The sequence below is a fragment of the Rhamphochromis sp. 'chilingali' genome (assembly GCF_963969265.1).
Source record: "Rhamphochromis sp. 'chilingali' genome assembly, chromosome: 2".
Taxonomy (NCBI): Eukaryota; Metazoa; Chordata; class Actinopteri; order Cichliformes; family Cichlidae; genus Rhamphochromis; species Rhamphochromis sp. 'chilingali'.
Window position 1 is genome coordinate 41,659,096 of NC_137930.1, and position 14,225 is coordinate 41,673,320.

The following is a 14,225-nucleotide window of genomic DNA, read 5'->3' on the forward strand; positions in this document are numbered from 1 at the left end:
GTAGCTCACATGCGGAAAAAGTGTGAGCACCCCTGCTCTACACTGAGTACTACTCTGTGTACTCTCTGCTCTAAGTACTTTACTCAAGTATCTAGACACACCTCTGCTGGAGGGGGTGGAGACTTTGCCCCCTCTTTGCCTTTGTCTTGCTGCTCCGGCGGGGGTGGGGCAAACTCCTTGTTGTTGTTCTCCTGGTCGATGTCGCTCAGTGAGCTCAGCGAGGAGTTCCTGGAGAAGCATACGGGCGTGTCCTCAATAGCGAACTTCTGCTTCTCGTCCGTGGCCGTCTGATTGGTCGGTGGTTTTGTGCGTGGAAAAACGGCAGCTGTCTGCTGCTTCTTCTTCCTGCCTTCTTCTTCTTTTGCCTTCTTTTCTTCTTCGTCCTTCTCGCCGCCATCCTCTTCATCAAAGTCCAGCGAGCTCAGTGAGTCATTGCGTGAGAAGCAGCATGGCGTTCCTTCAATCGGCGTGTAGTGGCGCGGCGAGTCAAATGCGAATCCCGGCTTTGCTTTTGCAGCTGCTGTTGTGGTGACGCCATACAGCGCCCGCTGAGGCATCGGCTTCACAGGCGATGTTGGCTTCTTCTTCTGCTGCTGCGGGCCAAGGGGAGACGGGGCCGTTGGAGGGAGAGGAGGCGGTAAAGGCGGGGTTTGCAAGTGCTCGCTGTTTGCCGCTGCTCTGACAGGCTTCCTGGGTTTGGCTTTGGGCATGGCAGCACTAATGCACTCGGCAAGAATGTCATCTCCGTTCTCGCCCTCAGGAAACCCTGCCCTTCTCCTAGGGGCAGAGGTGGGTTGGGCTACAGGTACGAGGCCCGCTCCCATCTGCTCATTGGGTGGGGAGTCAATGGTCAGATCACTAAGAGACGTGGCAGTGGAGAAGTTGAGCGGCGTTCCCTCCACACAGTAAACTCTGGGCACCTCCTCCGGCGGCGGCATGTCCTTCCTGGGCTGCGGTTGGGCACGGCTTTGAGGTGAGAGGATTTTGTAGACAGGAAGCTGGCTTGGTTTCCGTGGTGCTGCTTGCTGCTGCTTCTTTGGTTTCCGTGATGATTTGGGCATGGCCATGTTGATACATGCCTCCAGGATCTCAATGTCATCGTCATCATCTGATTCATCAAGGATGGGTTTAGGAGGCTCTTCCTTCCTCTCCTCAACCCCACCCTCATCCTCCTCTTTCTTCTTTTTCATCTCCGCGGGAATGTAGGGCTCATCCAGACTGAGTGCGCTCAGACTGGAGGCACGGGAGAAGCCATGCGGCGTGCTCTCGGTGGCAAAGTGCAGCAGTACGTCGGCACTGCTTTCCTCCTCATCCTTCTTCTTGGCCTTTTCCTCCTCCTTCGTCTTCTGCGGCGGTGGTGGTGTCTTGGCACGGCTTGGTGGCATGGTCTGACCTGGGCTGTCGGGCAGGTCACTGGGGCTCACCACGCCGCTCGGCATGCCGCTGGAGGGCTCGCTGGAACGCACGGAGCTGGCAATGGAGGAGGTGGAAAAGCTCTCGAGCGAGCTGACGGACGTGCAGCGGCTGAACATCAGCGGTGTCTCCTGAGCGTACGGCTGCTCCGGCGGGCTCTTAGGAGTCCTTGCGCCTGATGAACTCACATGGTGATGGTGGTGATGATGATGGCTATGGTGGTGGTGGTGGCTACGGCGCCCCCGTGTGGATGGTGCAGCAGTGGTCTGGCTCTCAGCCTCTTTTCGCTGCTGCTGCTCATGTGCGTCCTTCTCACTGACAGGGAGTGTTGGGTAGTCGATACCGCCGCCGCTCCCCCCTTTCCTCTTTCTTGTTATGACATCACCGTCTTCCTCCTCTTCAGAGGACAGCGAGGATAGCGAACTGCCTCTGGAGAAGCAGATGGGTGTGTCCTCTACGCAGTATGTCTGTGTCGACTCCTGGTTGCTTTTTGGCGCCCCCCGGGTGCTGGGAGGAGGTGGTGGGCGGAGCTTGCTGGCAGAGTTTGATGGGGGTGGTGGAATAGAGGAGGAGGCGGTCTCCTCTGGTTTGAAGAGCTTTTTACGTGTGGCATCAGTGCCGTACTTTAAGCTGTAGTCGATTGGCTGCTCGGTCGTAGACTCTGTACCATAATTCGATGTTGCTGTGACAACGACATAGCGTGGAGGCGAAACTGCTGCCATGTGCCCGCTACCGGCTGCTGAATCACTGCCGTCGTTCCTCCTCAGTCTGGCGTCCTGCTCACTGTCATCATCGCTCTCAATGGCGCCGCGATGATTAGGGCTCTGGCGCCCAGAGTTCAGCTGTTCGTCAGAGTACTTGAGGCTATAGTTTATGGGCGTGTCCAGCTCTCCGCCGTCATCGTCCGCCATGTGGTTGGCGCTGCGTATCTTATGGGCCAGATCAGCTGGGTACTTCCTGTAGACACAACACTTGTTAGCGCTGCTCTCGTCTGACGAGTAGAAGGGTTCAGAGGACGGTTTGGTCTTCCCACGGTTGCCGTAACCATCAGCGCTCGTCACACTGTTAAGGCTGTCGCTGGACGCCCGCACGCTGGGCGGGAACACTGAGCGAGTGTATGCTGCTTCCTCGCTTGCCCTCTTTGATCCGTCTCCATTCTTTGGGCTCGATAGCACCGGCGTGTTGGTATATGAGCGCGTGACGCTGCCTGCTCCTCCTGTGGCACCATTACAGCCCCGCCCCTTCCTGTGCGCCGCCTTGGGGCTCAGGTTGTCGATGTTGTCGAAGGTCTCCGACAGCTGTTGTGCATCCAGCTCCTCGAATAAAGCTTTCTGTTTACGGGCCTGTAGTGATGGGGCGCCTGCACCAGGAGACACCACGCTGGCATCCTTGTAGCGTGCTGGGCGGTTGGCCATCAGGTTACGCAGCGCAGCGGCACTGCCCATGGCGATCATTTTATGGCGTGAATGGATGAGGTTGCGCAGCATGCCCACGGCGCCCAGCTCCCAGAGGGCCTCCTGGTCTTTGGTGTCGCGGGCAGAGAGGTTCCAGAGCGTGCCACAGGCGTTGGACACAATGGTCAGGCTGTGAGACTTCAGGTGCTGCAGCAGTGTTGGCAGGCAGCCATGTTCCCGTAGGATCTGCCTGCAGGACAAGAACAGGGAGAATAGTCAGAGAGACAGTGCAAGTTCATATCCAACGCTTTGTTTACCCAAGTTTACTTTACCTGTGCGCCTCGTTGGTGGCGATAAGGCTTGAGACGTTTCGCAGGATGCCACCACCACTTTCAATTATGGCAAGTGTGTTGGTGTGGCTGCGATGCGTCAGTGTCCCCACCAAAAACGCCAGAGCACCGTCCACAGCGCAGATATCAGCCTTATTCTCTGTGCAGTGAGCCGACAGGTTCCAGAGCGCACTCAGTACAGACTTCAGCGTCGACTCCTGTAGAAGGACAGGAAGAAGAAATGGTTTCAGAGCATGCTTAGTGTAGATACATTAACAGGAGAAGAACAGAACGTTTACCTTCTGCACCTCGAGAGCGCAGCCCATCAGCGCTCGGACACTGCCGACCTCACGTAGCGTCTTCTTACTGTTAACATCAGCACGCCAGGACAGGTTCCTCAGCACGCTAGCTATCACCTGAAACAGCGAATCACAGCAAGGGGTCACTTAACAAATCTTTCTAAAGGACAGGTGGACGCTGTGTAGGGCTGCTGGATTATGGCAAAAATGATAATCACGATTATTTTCACTGAAATTGAGATCACGATTATTTGACGATATTTATTTAACCCTTTAAGACCTACTATAGAACCAAGTCCACCAGAGCTTATATTATTTTTTTACATGCTGTAGTGCCATTTGTGGGAGCATTTCAAGTTGCTATACATCAATACAACTGTTATAGCCCATATTTTAATAATATGTATGCATTAAGTCCATAGTAATTACATAAATTGCAAAAAAGTGCAATAAACTACAAAAAAAATTGAAAATCGCTTTTGTTTTGTTTACATATATTTCTACTTGGAGAAATTTAAGAGGTTTATCCCTCAAAACTTTAAATACAATAAAGTTGCAAAAAATAGTTTCCCACCACAGGAAATTTATTTTGAGTGTCTTCATAGTTTTATTTTGGAGATACAGCAATTTTTATATACTGCAGGAAAAACAAAAAACAATCCTATGATGCAAATTTGCAAAGAAAACAGCATGTGCATCATTTCACTGTGGGAAGTGTTACGAACAGCTGATAGGAACGGCAAAGCGTGTTTCTGGAATATTATGTTTTTGTTCCTGCAAGCGCTTTTTATGCAATTTTTGCAAAGCTATATGTGAAACGAAACCGTGACCGAGGACAAGCTGATGGCATAAGATGTAAGTACAACTCCTCCGGTTTCATATGCAAAACAAATTATTGCGCTAGCTTACACGGTTCAGGTTCTACAGGGATTTAACAATAGTTACGCAAAACGGAGCTTACTGCTCTGACCGGCTTTAAAGGGTTAACAATGACTTTAAAAAATAATATAAAATAGTGTGCAACACCACTGAAGTTTTTTTTTTTTTAACTCTCTTTTCAACCAACGGCAGTCACTCTCCAAATAACTTCTGCTTAGCTTTCCGAGCTTCCCTCGGGTCCTCTTAATCAGCGGTCTCCAACCTTTTTTGCGCCACGGACCAGTTTATGCCCGACAATATTTTCACGGACCGGCCTTTAAGGTGTCGCGGATAAATTAGGGAGGGGCTAATAATCGGCTCAGTCATTTTTAATGATCGTTGAAAGCCCAGATCGTAATCGTGATTAAAATTCGATTAATTGAGCAGCCCTAACGCTGTGACATAATGGGTTGGCGGTGGAGCCATGTGTGCTTACCTGCTGCAGGTCTTCACTCTCAGACTTGAGCTGAGCGACCATTGCTCGCATGCAGCCCTTCATAGAGCACAAAGTGGCCTGAAAAAAAAAATACAACACGAGGGTCATCATCTTCCTTTCATCTGATTGGTTAATCAGTCGAAAAAGTAAATTAAGTTCCTCTTACCTTATTGGCTACATCTCCAAAGGTGAGATTGGTGAGTGCCATGCCAGCGTATCGCCGCAGAGTGATGCTGTAGTGATCGCTGCTCAGACCGAACATCTCGCAGTCCACCTGTAGCAGCTCCGCCACCGCCTGCAGACCGCCTGCAGGGACAGAACACCCCAGTGTGAGCAACAGGAAACAGGAAGCAAGGAGCAGGAAAGACGGTTCAGGAAATGAGACGGAGCGGGAAACAGGGAGGCAAACCCAGAGAAACCCACCGAGCTCGTTCATGGCGTGCCGATGCTCTTCGTCAAAGGACAGCTTCATGAGGACACAGACGGCTGGACAAATCTGATGCTCCACAGGGGACGGCACTGAGAAGACACACACACATTACACACATAACATCTGCTGACTACTCACTGGTGGGCACGTGTGTGACTTCACTCACTGGGGTTGTCCTCCTGGTCGACACCCCTCTCATGATTCTCCTGCCAGGTCCAGCATGCCTCGCAGTAATGGCGCACCTGCTCCAACAGGTGGAGCACTCTGATCTCTCGCCGCCCTCTCTTATCGTCCGGCTGACTGTGCACAATGTTGTGGAGCGCCGCTGACGCCCGTGCGCGTGCCTCCTTACTGCCACGGGAGTTACCTAGGCAACACAAGAAAACGAGTGAGGTCACATGACAACAGGCATATGTATCACTACTGAACGACTTGACCGTTACCTAGCAACAAGGAGTCCTTGTCGTTGCCATGCAGCAGCTGAATGAGCAGCGGCAGACAGCCAGACTGACGCATAGCAATGCACGAGTCCTGTGAGCTTGACATGGCGAGCAGCGTCCGTGACATGTCGTCCTTATCGTGTGTCCCCAGCATGGACAGCAGGCTGTACACCATCTCCACCTGCCAGGGGTGACACAGGTGTACCCCGCATGTGAGACACTGTTAAACGGTACGCAGGTGAAGCAGTTTTGTTGTCAAGGAGACTTACTTTGGTTCCCAGATGGCTGGTGATTCGTCGAGGCACAGAATAGCTCGTCTCATTGGCTGGCTCGTGATCCAAACGAGTGCCTGCGCTCTGCAGCAGGAGTGACGGTTTAAAAATCAGGTTCAAAGAAGAGATTCCAAAGTAAAGATTCCAAGTGATGTTACATGACGAGTTGCTCACCTGCGCCCCAGCCAATCCGCTGCTTTCGCTCGCCCCCTGAGCACCTTCAACCTGGAGAGAAAGGAGAGAAAGTGAGGCGCAGGCTGGGTAACAGATGAGCGTGTAAGGTGAGGTGTTTGCATATGATCCTTACAGGTGAGGTTACCTGCAGCCGGGCCCCGAGCCGCAGGATGTCTTTCTCTATCTGCTGTATCCGAGCCACGCGAGTCTGAAACACAGAGTACAGGTGTCAAAACACATTTACAGATACGGGTACAGACGCAGGTGAGCTCCTCCTACCTGAGCTCTCCTCTCCATCTCCTTACAGGAGCCCAGCTGCTTCTCCATCGCTGTTCGCAGCTGATGGGCATCATACTCAAGCTGACGGCGATTTAAGTCTGTCTGTAGAGAGAACTGACACGGATGCCCTCATTAACACATTAACATTAACCAGTTTGACTCTAGCCCACTCCCACACCGTTGCAGGAGTTCTTACATTCCCAGTGAGCGGCAGACTGTCGATCCTCTTGGTGAGATCCTGCAGCTGAGCGTAGTACCAGTCCTTCTCCTTCTCCTCCTTATCCAGCTCCGCCAATAGGAGAGACCTGCCAAGGGCAGCAGCCAATCACAGGGCAGGAGAAATAGGCGGGAAAAACAAATGAAGCAAATAAAACATAGAAACAATTAGAAAACTGAATAGTCTGACCTTCTGCATCAGCTAAAAACAATTTGACCATTTGATATTCTGTGATATATGTAGGTTCTACTACATCAGCAGTATCCTCAGTAATACCTCTAAAGCATTACTGTGTGCATTTGTAGCTTAGCGTAAACATGCTCATAGTACTCTCAATACTTTCACTACTCCATTGTATTCTCTCTGTGTTCTCAGTATCTACAGTACTCTCAGTACTCTGTAGTGCTCTAACTGCTACGCAGTATTACCTCTCTTTCTCCAGCTCCTCCAGGCAGCGGTCGTGGCCGTCTCTGCCCGCAGATGGCAGCCCTCTCCTGGGAAAGGCAGCACTTGTTGAGGGGCCTGGAGCTCCGGAGCCTCCCACTGCTCCTACAGGAGCTCCAGAGGATGAGGAGGTGGAGCCGGGGGCTAGGAGAGGGCGGGATCGGGACTTAAAGCCGGCCGAATCAAGACTCAGCTCTGAGGGTGGGAAACTCAGTGAGCACATGCTGAGCTGCTTCTTCTTCGACCTGCGTCTGGATGTGTCAGACTCACCTTTTAACCGTCCAATGAGCTCCAGCTGAGAGCCACAAGCCTCCCCAGACTCTTCTTCTATGGTGCCCTGAAGCTGCTTCAGCACTTCCTGCTCACAATGAGAAAGAAAACAAAGAGGATAAAATCAGTTCCTACTCTGACCCTCTAATACTCTCTCTCACACACTCACACGCTGTTTCTGCAGCACACAGAACAAAACGCGTCGCTTTCAGAATAAAGCAGAGATCACTCACCACGATGAGTCGGCAGCGTTCAAACAGAGACATGATGGAAACCAAACTCACTCTGACCGTCTTCACTCATCGACACAAACCAGGAAATGGGAAACAGGAAGTAGGAAGTGAGGGTGTGTTTGGAGACGAAGGACGGGACAATAACGAGAACAAAAAACATGAACAATAAAGATCCAACTTCAAGATGACCGACCACGAGAGAAACTCCAACACGCTGAAAACGTGCAGGATGAGCTCCACGGAGCAGGAAAAATATGAAGAATCGAAGTTCAGTAAAATCACAGGGAAGAGAGGAAGAGGACAAAATGCTGCAAACAGGAAGAAGAAAACTGATGGAAAAAGAGTTAAAAGGACAGAGTGCTCACTCTGCCCGTTTCCTCCATATCACGCCAAAGATCCTCTGACGCCTCATTCTGACCAACAACAACGAGCTCATTCTCCCGGTCCGCAGCACGTGATTGGACAAAAACAGCAGTGCAGCTATTCTAGGCCTTAGGGCGAGAGACACCGGTTGCATACGCAGAGAGAAAGAGCAAGAGAGAGAGCGCAAAACAAACACACACACACACGCATAAAGTTTTGCTCTTGCAGTCAGCTGACTAATCACTGCAACAGCAGGGGCGTGGCCACACGTATGAACACACATGTGACACCCTGTGATAAGTAGGGATGGGTATCATTTAGGTTTTATCCGATACCAGTACCAAACCGGTACTTTTGAAACGGTGCCGGTGCTCAAACCGGTGCTTAAAGAATGGAGAACACAAACTTTGTCCAAAAACCTCTCATGTTTAACTGTTTTCCACTTTTTCTTTGGTCATTTTAGCCTTTTTGGCCAGGGTGAAGGGAGTATCTGCCATCAAACAAGAAGACAGCTGCATGGAACTACGACGCTGTTTGCTAGTTCACCTTACATGCATTAATGTAATAACGCGGTTAGCCTACTCAACCTAAATTACACATGAACAACATTAAGCTACTCACGCAGAGAAGAACAGCTGCTGCTGCATCATCATCCGTCATCATTTCTGCTACACTGGCAGGGCTAGGGGCCAGGACTCTCCTCTTCGTGTTTTTGGGGGATGTTGCTAACTCCGGTCCGATAACAGGCACCACACCCGCAGTAGATGTGCACGGCGTGAGGTCTCGCAGCAAGCTATCAAATACGGCGCATTTCTCAGCTTATAAAAAAAACGCTATGCGTCACCAGGTGTTTCATCAGATTCGAGGAGTTACCTCCTTTGCACAGTATCACCTTAAAGCACTTGTTGCAGGCTGCTGAGTTTGCAGCTTTTGCTGTGAAGTACAGCCAGACCTCTGACCGCTTCACCTTGGGCGTTTTTAATCTGTAGCTCTGCTCTAAAAGAACGTACGTACCTGGGCCCGCCTACTACACTTGCAAAGGTAAAATGATTGGCTAGAATCCAAAGTGTATGACATCTCAGGAAAAAAAAAAAGCACCGAAAAAAAAAAGCACCGAAATGTGCGCTGCTTTTCGGTCTGGTTACTACCGTTTATGTCAGAACCGGTGCCATCATGGCACCGGATACCGGTACCCATCCCTAGTGATAAGTTTTTAAAAAAAAAGAAAAAAAAAAAGCCTTTATTAATTTTAATGGCCATCATTTTAATACAGTCTTTACACTGAGTTGTGGTCACTGCGCCCTCTTATGGCAAACAGAAATTCAGCTTTAGCAGATAATCAACTTCAAGAAGAGAACTGGAACAGACTGATAAAGTTTAAAACAGCTGTGAGTCACAGACTGAAAAAACTTTATTTAAATCTTATCTGTTTGCAGTTTTAACTGGAAGTTTGAGGGAACCTTTGAACATCTGATGTTTCTGATGTGAGCGCTGCCACCTACAGAGCCTGACTGATCAATATATTTAAACCATTAGACACACACACGCACACACACACACACAGGCACGCACACAGAGCAGCACCTGCTCAGATAAGCACTCACCTTCATGTTGGAGGCCTCTGTCTCCAGCTTGGTCAGGTGGTTGGAGTTGTCCTGCAGCTCCTGTCTCAGGTTTGAGTTCTCCATCTTTAACACCTCGACCTGCCTCAGCAGCTGGTCATACGACGCCGCCGCCATGTTGGACCCGAGTGTGACCTGCAGACAGACAGCAGCCAATCAGAGTGCATGTGGGCAAGGACAGGAGTGTTTACGTGTTTTCAAAGGCGGAGTTGAACTCAACAACAATACCTGAACTTAGATACTAATAAAGTTTTATTAAAGAGATGCCAGCAGCCAGTAATCAATAAGCTTACTGATCTGCAGCACAAAACATCTGCATAAACATGAGAACCACCACTCAAAAGCCCCACCCACACCTGAAGCCCCACCCATATGGGAACAGCTGGTCTGTTGAAGATAATAATGATGAAGTGCAGCAGTTACTGACACTTCTTGTGTCCCAGAGCAAACCTCTGTACAAAGACTACTATTAATGGACCCTGCAACATGTTACCATGGCAATGGTACAGAGACAGTGTGACCGCAGTATAAGCGTCACAGGAGATAATGTCACAAAAGATCAGAACCAACGTGTAAAATTAAAATGACGATAAATCATTGAGGAACTTTTCCTCGAAAGAAAAGTGAGACATGACAAAGTTGACAGACCTTATTCCTCCACGTTTCGAAGGACAGCGTGGAAGGCCAATGAGAGAACAACACTGTTTCCGCCAATCATGTGGCTGGAACAGAGTGGGCGATCAAAAATGAAATGAAACACTCGAGCGACAGCGTTACAGACCATGGTGTCCCAGCAAATGAGGGTGAAGACGACGACCTCTGAAGCAGCGTCATCCTTCAGAGCACGCTCAGTGCTCACTTCCTCCCATACTGCGTTTTAGAACACAAATATCTGCAGTGACATCATAAACACATCAGCCTGCTTTATTGTTGTTTCCCATGATGCTGTGCAGCTGTTCATATGGTATTATTATTTTATTATCAACATTATTAACATTAACCCTGTGGAACTCCATAATTAACCTTAGTGTGAAGAGGACCACCACATGAACAAATTGGAGTCTATTAGATAGATATGATTCAAACCACTGCAGCACAGTACCTGTAATACCTACATCATGCTCTATTTGTTCTAATAGAATATTATGGTCAACAGTATCGAACGCTGCACTAAGGTCTAGCAGGACAAGCACAGAGACGAGTCCACTCTCAGAGGCCATAAGAAGATCATTTGTAACCTTCACTAAAGCTGTTTCTGTGCTGTGATGAGCTATGAAACCTGACTGAAACTATTCAAATAAACCATTCCTCTGCAGATGATCTGTTAGCTGTTTGACAACTACTCTTTCAAGGATTCTTGTTATGAAAGGAAGGTTGGAGATTGGCCTGTAATTAGCTAAGACCGTTGGGTCTACAGATGGCTCTTTAAATAACAGTTTAACTACTGCTGGCTTGAAGGCTTGTAGTACAGGACTGCAGTCTTGTAGGAATAAGGTCTAAAAGACATGTTGATGGTTTGATGATGGAGGTTGAAGGAGAAAGTAATTGCTGAAGTTAACTCAGAAAGATTCATTGGAGAAAAAGACTAAATCAGGGGTCGGCAACCCTAGGCACGCGTGCCACAGTTGGCACGCATGCGGGTTAACTGATGGCACGTTAACCTGGCCATCGGGCATACTGGGCATTTGCTCGGTGGCCCGGTGACTTCTTTTTTTTCTTCTTCTTTGTAACGGTATAAACAATGAAAGGTGGTGGATTGGCCAGATGCTGGTCGGTGTGTAAAAATAACTCAGTTGTTTGGTGATGGCTATGGCGGTGCTTCCTCAGATTTCGTTTAGGTAGAGTTTATTTTCGTTGTGCTGACTTTTTAGTCAGTTGCAATAACTCGTACTGCATGCTAGCTAGTAGGGATGTACGGATCGATACTGAAATATCGATTCCTCCGATACCAGTCATTTATGTTCTAGAATCGATTCTCACATTAAAATATCGATATTTTAGTAATTTAGGGTAAATTTGTAGTTTATCATTAACAAGAACACAGTGGAAAGAAACTATATCATTCGGATTGTCTACATTGGAAGGAACTACTTCCTCTTCCACCTTTCATAGTCATGTGCGAAATACGGCTGTATAAATGCCTCGCAGCCCCTTGGCGTGCGCACTCACAACAATGGCTGAACATAAATGGAGTCATGTGCGGACGTATTTTACATCCACAAACAGCCGAGACGTGGTTTGCGATACATGTGGCAAGAAAGTGAGGTGTTGTGGCAACACCACTAACCTTGTCAAACATCTCAGAGCAAATCATATCACAGAAAAAGACGATCGTATGTTGAGGTGAACTGAAGAGGAGGAGTGGACAGGGACAGGTGCTGCTAGGGCAAGACAAACGTCTCTCACGGAGTCCTTTAGTGCTGCAGGCGAGCAAGGTGTTCAAATAGCGCACAACTTCAGGTTTTTTATTTCTATATGATTAATTCTGCATTATTAGGTAAGAACAAGTAATCTGATGTCCTGTAATCATTATGACGCTATAATTTGAGATACAATAAAAGATGCAATAAATAAAATACGTTTTTGTACAAAGTATCGTATCGGATTAGTATCGTCGATACCACCCTGAATTTTACTTGGTATCGGATTGGAAAGGAAATCAGTGGTATTGCATATCACTACTAGCTAGCATGACGGAGTTTCTATACAGCTAGGTGGCTGCTTTGATGTTACTGATGTTGAACCGTCCCGTAAAAAGACGGAATCGTCCCGCATTCAGAGAAAATGTTACGCGTTTCGTGTTGAGCTGAAAAGGAACAGTTTGTCCCGTAATTCAGCTAGAATGGGGGTGAGACCGGACAGTGTGCGCACCGCGGATGACGTCAGTGCGCACACTGTGTCTGAGGAGGATGTGCGGAGGTGCTTCAGGAAGGTGAACGCACGCAAAGCTACTGGTCCGGACGGGATTCCCGGCCGCGTCCTCAAGTCATGCGCGGCTCAGCTGGCTGGAGTGTTCACACACATCTTCAACCTTTCCCTCTCTCTGTCTGTAGTCCCAGCCTGCTTCAAAATGGCCACCGTCGTCCCTGTACCCAAATCCTCCACCATCTCCTCATTGAACGACTGGCGACCTGTAGCCCTGACCCCCATCGTAAGCAAATGCTTCGAGAAGCTGGTCAGGGACTTCATCTGCTCTGCACTACCCGACTCACTGGACCCTCTACAGTTTGCATACCGCCACAACAGGTCCACTGATGATGCCATAGCCCTGACACTACACACTGCCCTGTCACACCTGGAGAAGAGAGACACGTATGTGAGGATGCTGTTTGTAGATTACAGCTCAGCATTCAATACCATCGTTCCCTCGAAGCTGGACAGGAAACTGCAGGATCTAGGACTGAGCAGCTTCCTCTGCAGCTGGATCCTTAGCTTCCTGTCTGACAGACGCCAAGTGGTCAGACTGGGCAGCATCACCTCATCCCCCGTCACACTGAACACTGGTGCTCCACAGGGGTGTGTACTGAGCCCTCTCCTGTACTCACTCTACACCTACGACTGCACAGCCACTAACAACTCCAACATCATTGTGAAGTTTGCGGACGACACTACAGTGGTGGGTCTTATCACCAATGGTGATGAGACGGCTTACAGGGAGGAGGTCAGCGCCCTGACCCACTGGTGTCAAGACAACCATCTCACCCTCAACGTCGCAAAGACAAAGGAGTTGATAGTGGACTTCCGGAGGTGCAGAGAAGTACACACCCCCATCACCATCAGCGGCGCTGCTGTGGAGAGAGTGAGCAGCTTCCGGTTCCTTGGCGTACACCTGGCTGAGGATCTTACGTGGTCAGTACACACAAACAAAACAGTGAAGAAGGCGCAGCAGCGCCTCTTCTTTCTCAGGAGACTGAAAAGATTCGGCATGAGCCCCCGCATCCTCAGGACCTTCTATCACTGTGCCATTGAGAGCATCCTCACTGGATGCATCACCACCTGGTATGGCAACAGCACCGCCTACAACCGCAAAGCTCTCCAGCGAGTAGTGCGGTGCTCTGAACGGATAATTGGAGGTGAGCTTCCCTCCCTCCAAGACATCTACAGGAAGCGCTGCCTGAGGAAAGCGGGGAGGATCATCAAGGACTCCAGTCACCCCAGCCATAAACTGTTCAGACTACTTCCATCAGGAAGGAGGTTCTGCAGCATCCGGTCCCGTACCAGCAGACTGAGAGACAGCTTCTTCCACCAGGCCATCAGACTGCTGAACACGTCATAGACACCTCACCTTCACTACTGGAACTTCAACATTATGCACTCCATACTGTACAGTAATGCCACTGTTTTGCACATGTCTCACTCTGTATATTTTATTTTATTTATTTTATATATTCTATTCATTGTTTACTCTATTTAATTTGTAAAATATGTGTACACACACACACACATAGAAAAATATTTAGTATACACATCCAGAAATGCATATACTATTATATATTGTACATATATTTATTAGTTTCAGATGTAGCCATTCTTGTATTTTGCTTGTTTACATTATTGTATTTTGCACAACTCTGTTGCTTGTGAAGCTCGCACACAAGAATTTCACTCACATGTGCTGTACCAATGTACCTGCACATGTGATGTGGCAATAAAAGTGATTTGATTTGATTTGATTGGAAAAAGACACAAAGC

The 14,225-nt window shown here is 48.9% G+C and overlaps 1 protein-coding gene across 12 annotated transcripts in view; it reads right to left on the bottom strand.

Annotated features, from left to right (window-relative positions):
* apc (APC regulator of WNT signaling pathway) overlaps positions 1 to 14,225 on the bottom strand; it is a 31,541-nt gene that overhangs the window by 3,340 nt on the left and 13,976 nt on the right. For 2 of the 12 annotated variants that reach the window (XM_080876583.1, XM_080876587.1), the window contains exons 2-17: positions 9,516 to 9,668; positions 7,549 to 7,608; positions 7,316 to 7,403; positions 7,030 to 7,240; positions 6,581 to 6,689; positions 6,385 to 6,498; positions 6,239 to 6,313; positions 6,106 to 6,156; positions 5,929 to 6,015; positions 5,663 to 5,840; positions 5,386 to 5,586; positions 4,956 to 5,308; positions 4,790 to 4,867; positions 3,436 to 3,552; positions 3,140 to 3,354; positions 102 to 3,057 (exon numbers count right to left, since the gene is read on the bottom strand). In XM_080876583.1, coding sequence (XP_080732709.1) covers positions 102 to 3,057; positions 3,140 to 3,354; positions 3,436 to 3,552; positions 4,790 to 4,867; positions 4,956 to 5,308; positions 5,386 to 5,586; positions 5,663 to 5,840; positions 5,929 to 6,015; positions 6,106 to 6,156; positions 6,239 to 6,313; positions 6,385 to 6,498; positions 6,581 to 6,689; positions 7,030 to 7,240; positions 7,316 to 7,403; positions 7,549 to 7,608; positions 9,516 to 9,650 — 5,028 coding nt within the window. In that variant the 5' untranslated portion in view covers positions 9,651 to 9,668. The remainder of the gene's footprint in view (positions 1 to 101; positions 3,058 to 3,139; positions 3,355 to 3,435; positions 3,553 to 4,789; positions 4,868 to 4,955; positions 5,309 to 5,385; positions 5,587 to 5,662; positions 5,841 to 5,928; positions 6,016 to 6,105; positions 6,157 to 6,238; positions 6,314 to 6,384; positions 6,499 to 6,580; positions 6,690 to 7,029; positions 7,241 to 7,315; positions 7,404 to 7,548; positions 7,609 to 9,515; positions 9,669 to 14,225) is intronic. The other 10 variants (XM_080876591.1, XM_080876586.1, XM_080876584.1 and 7 more) reach the window with 9 other exon arrangements.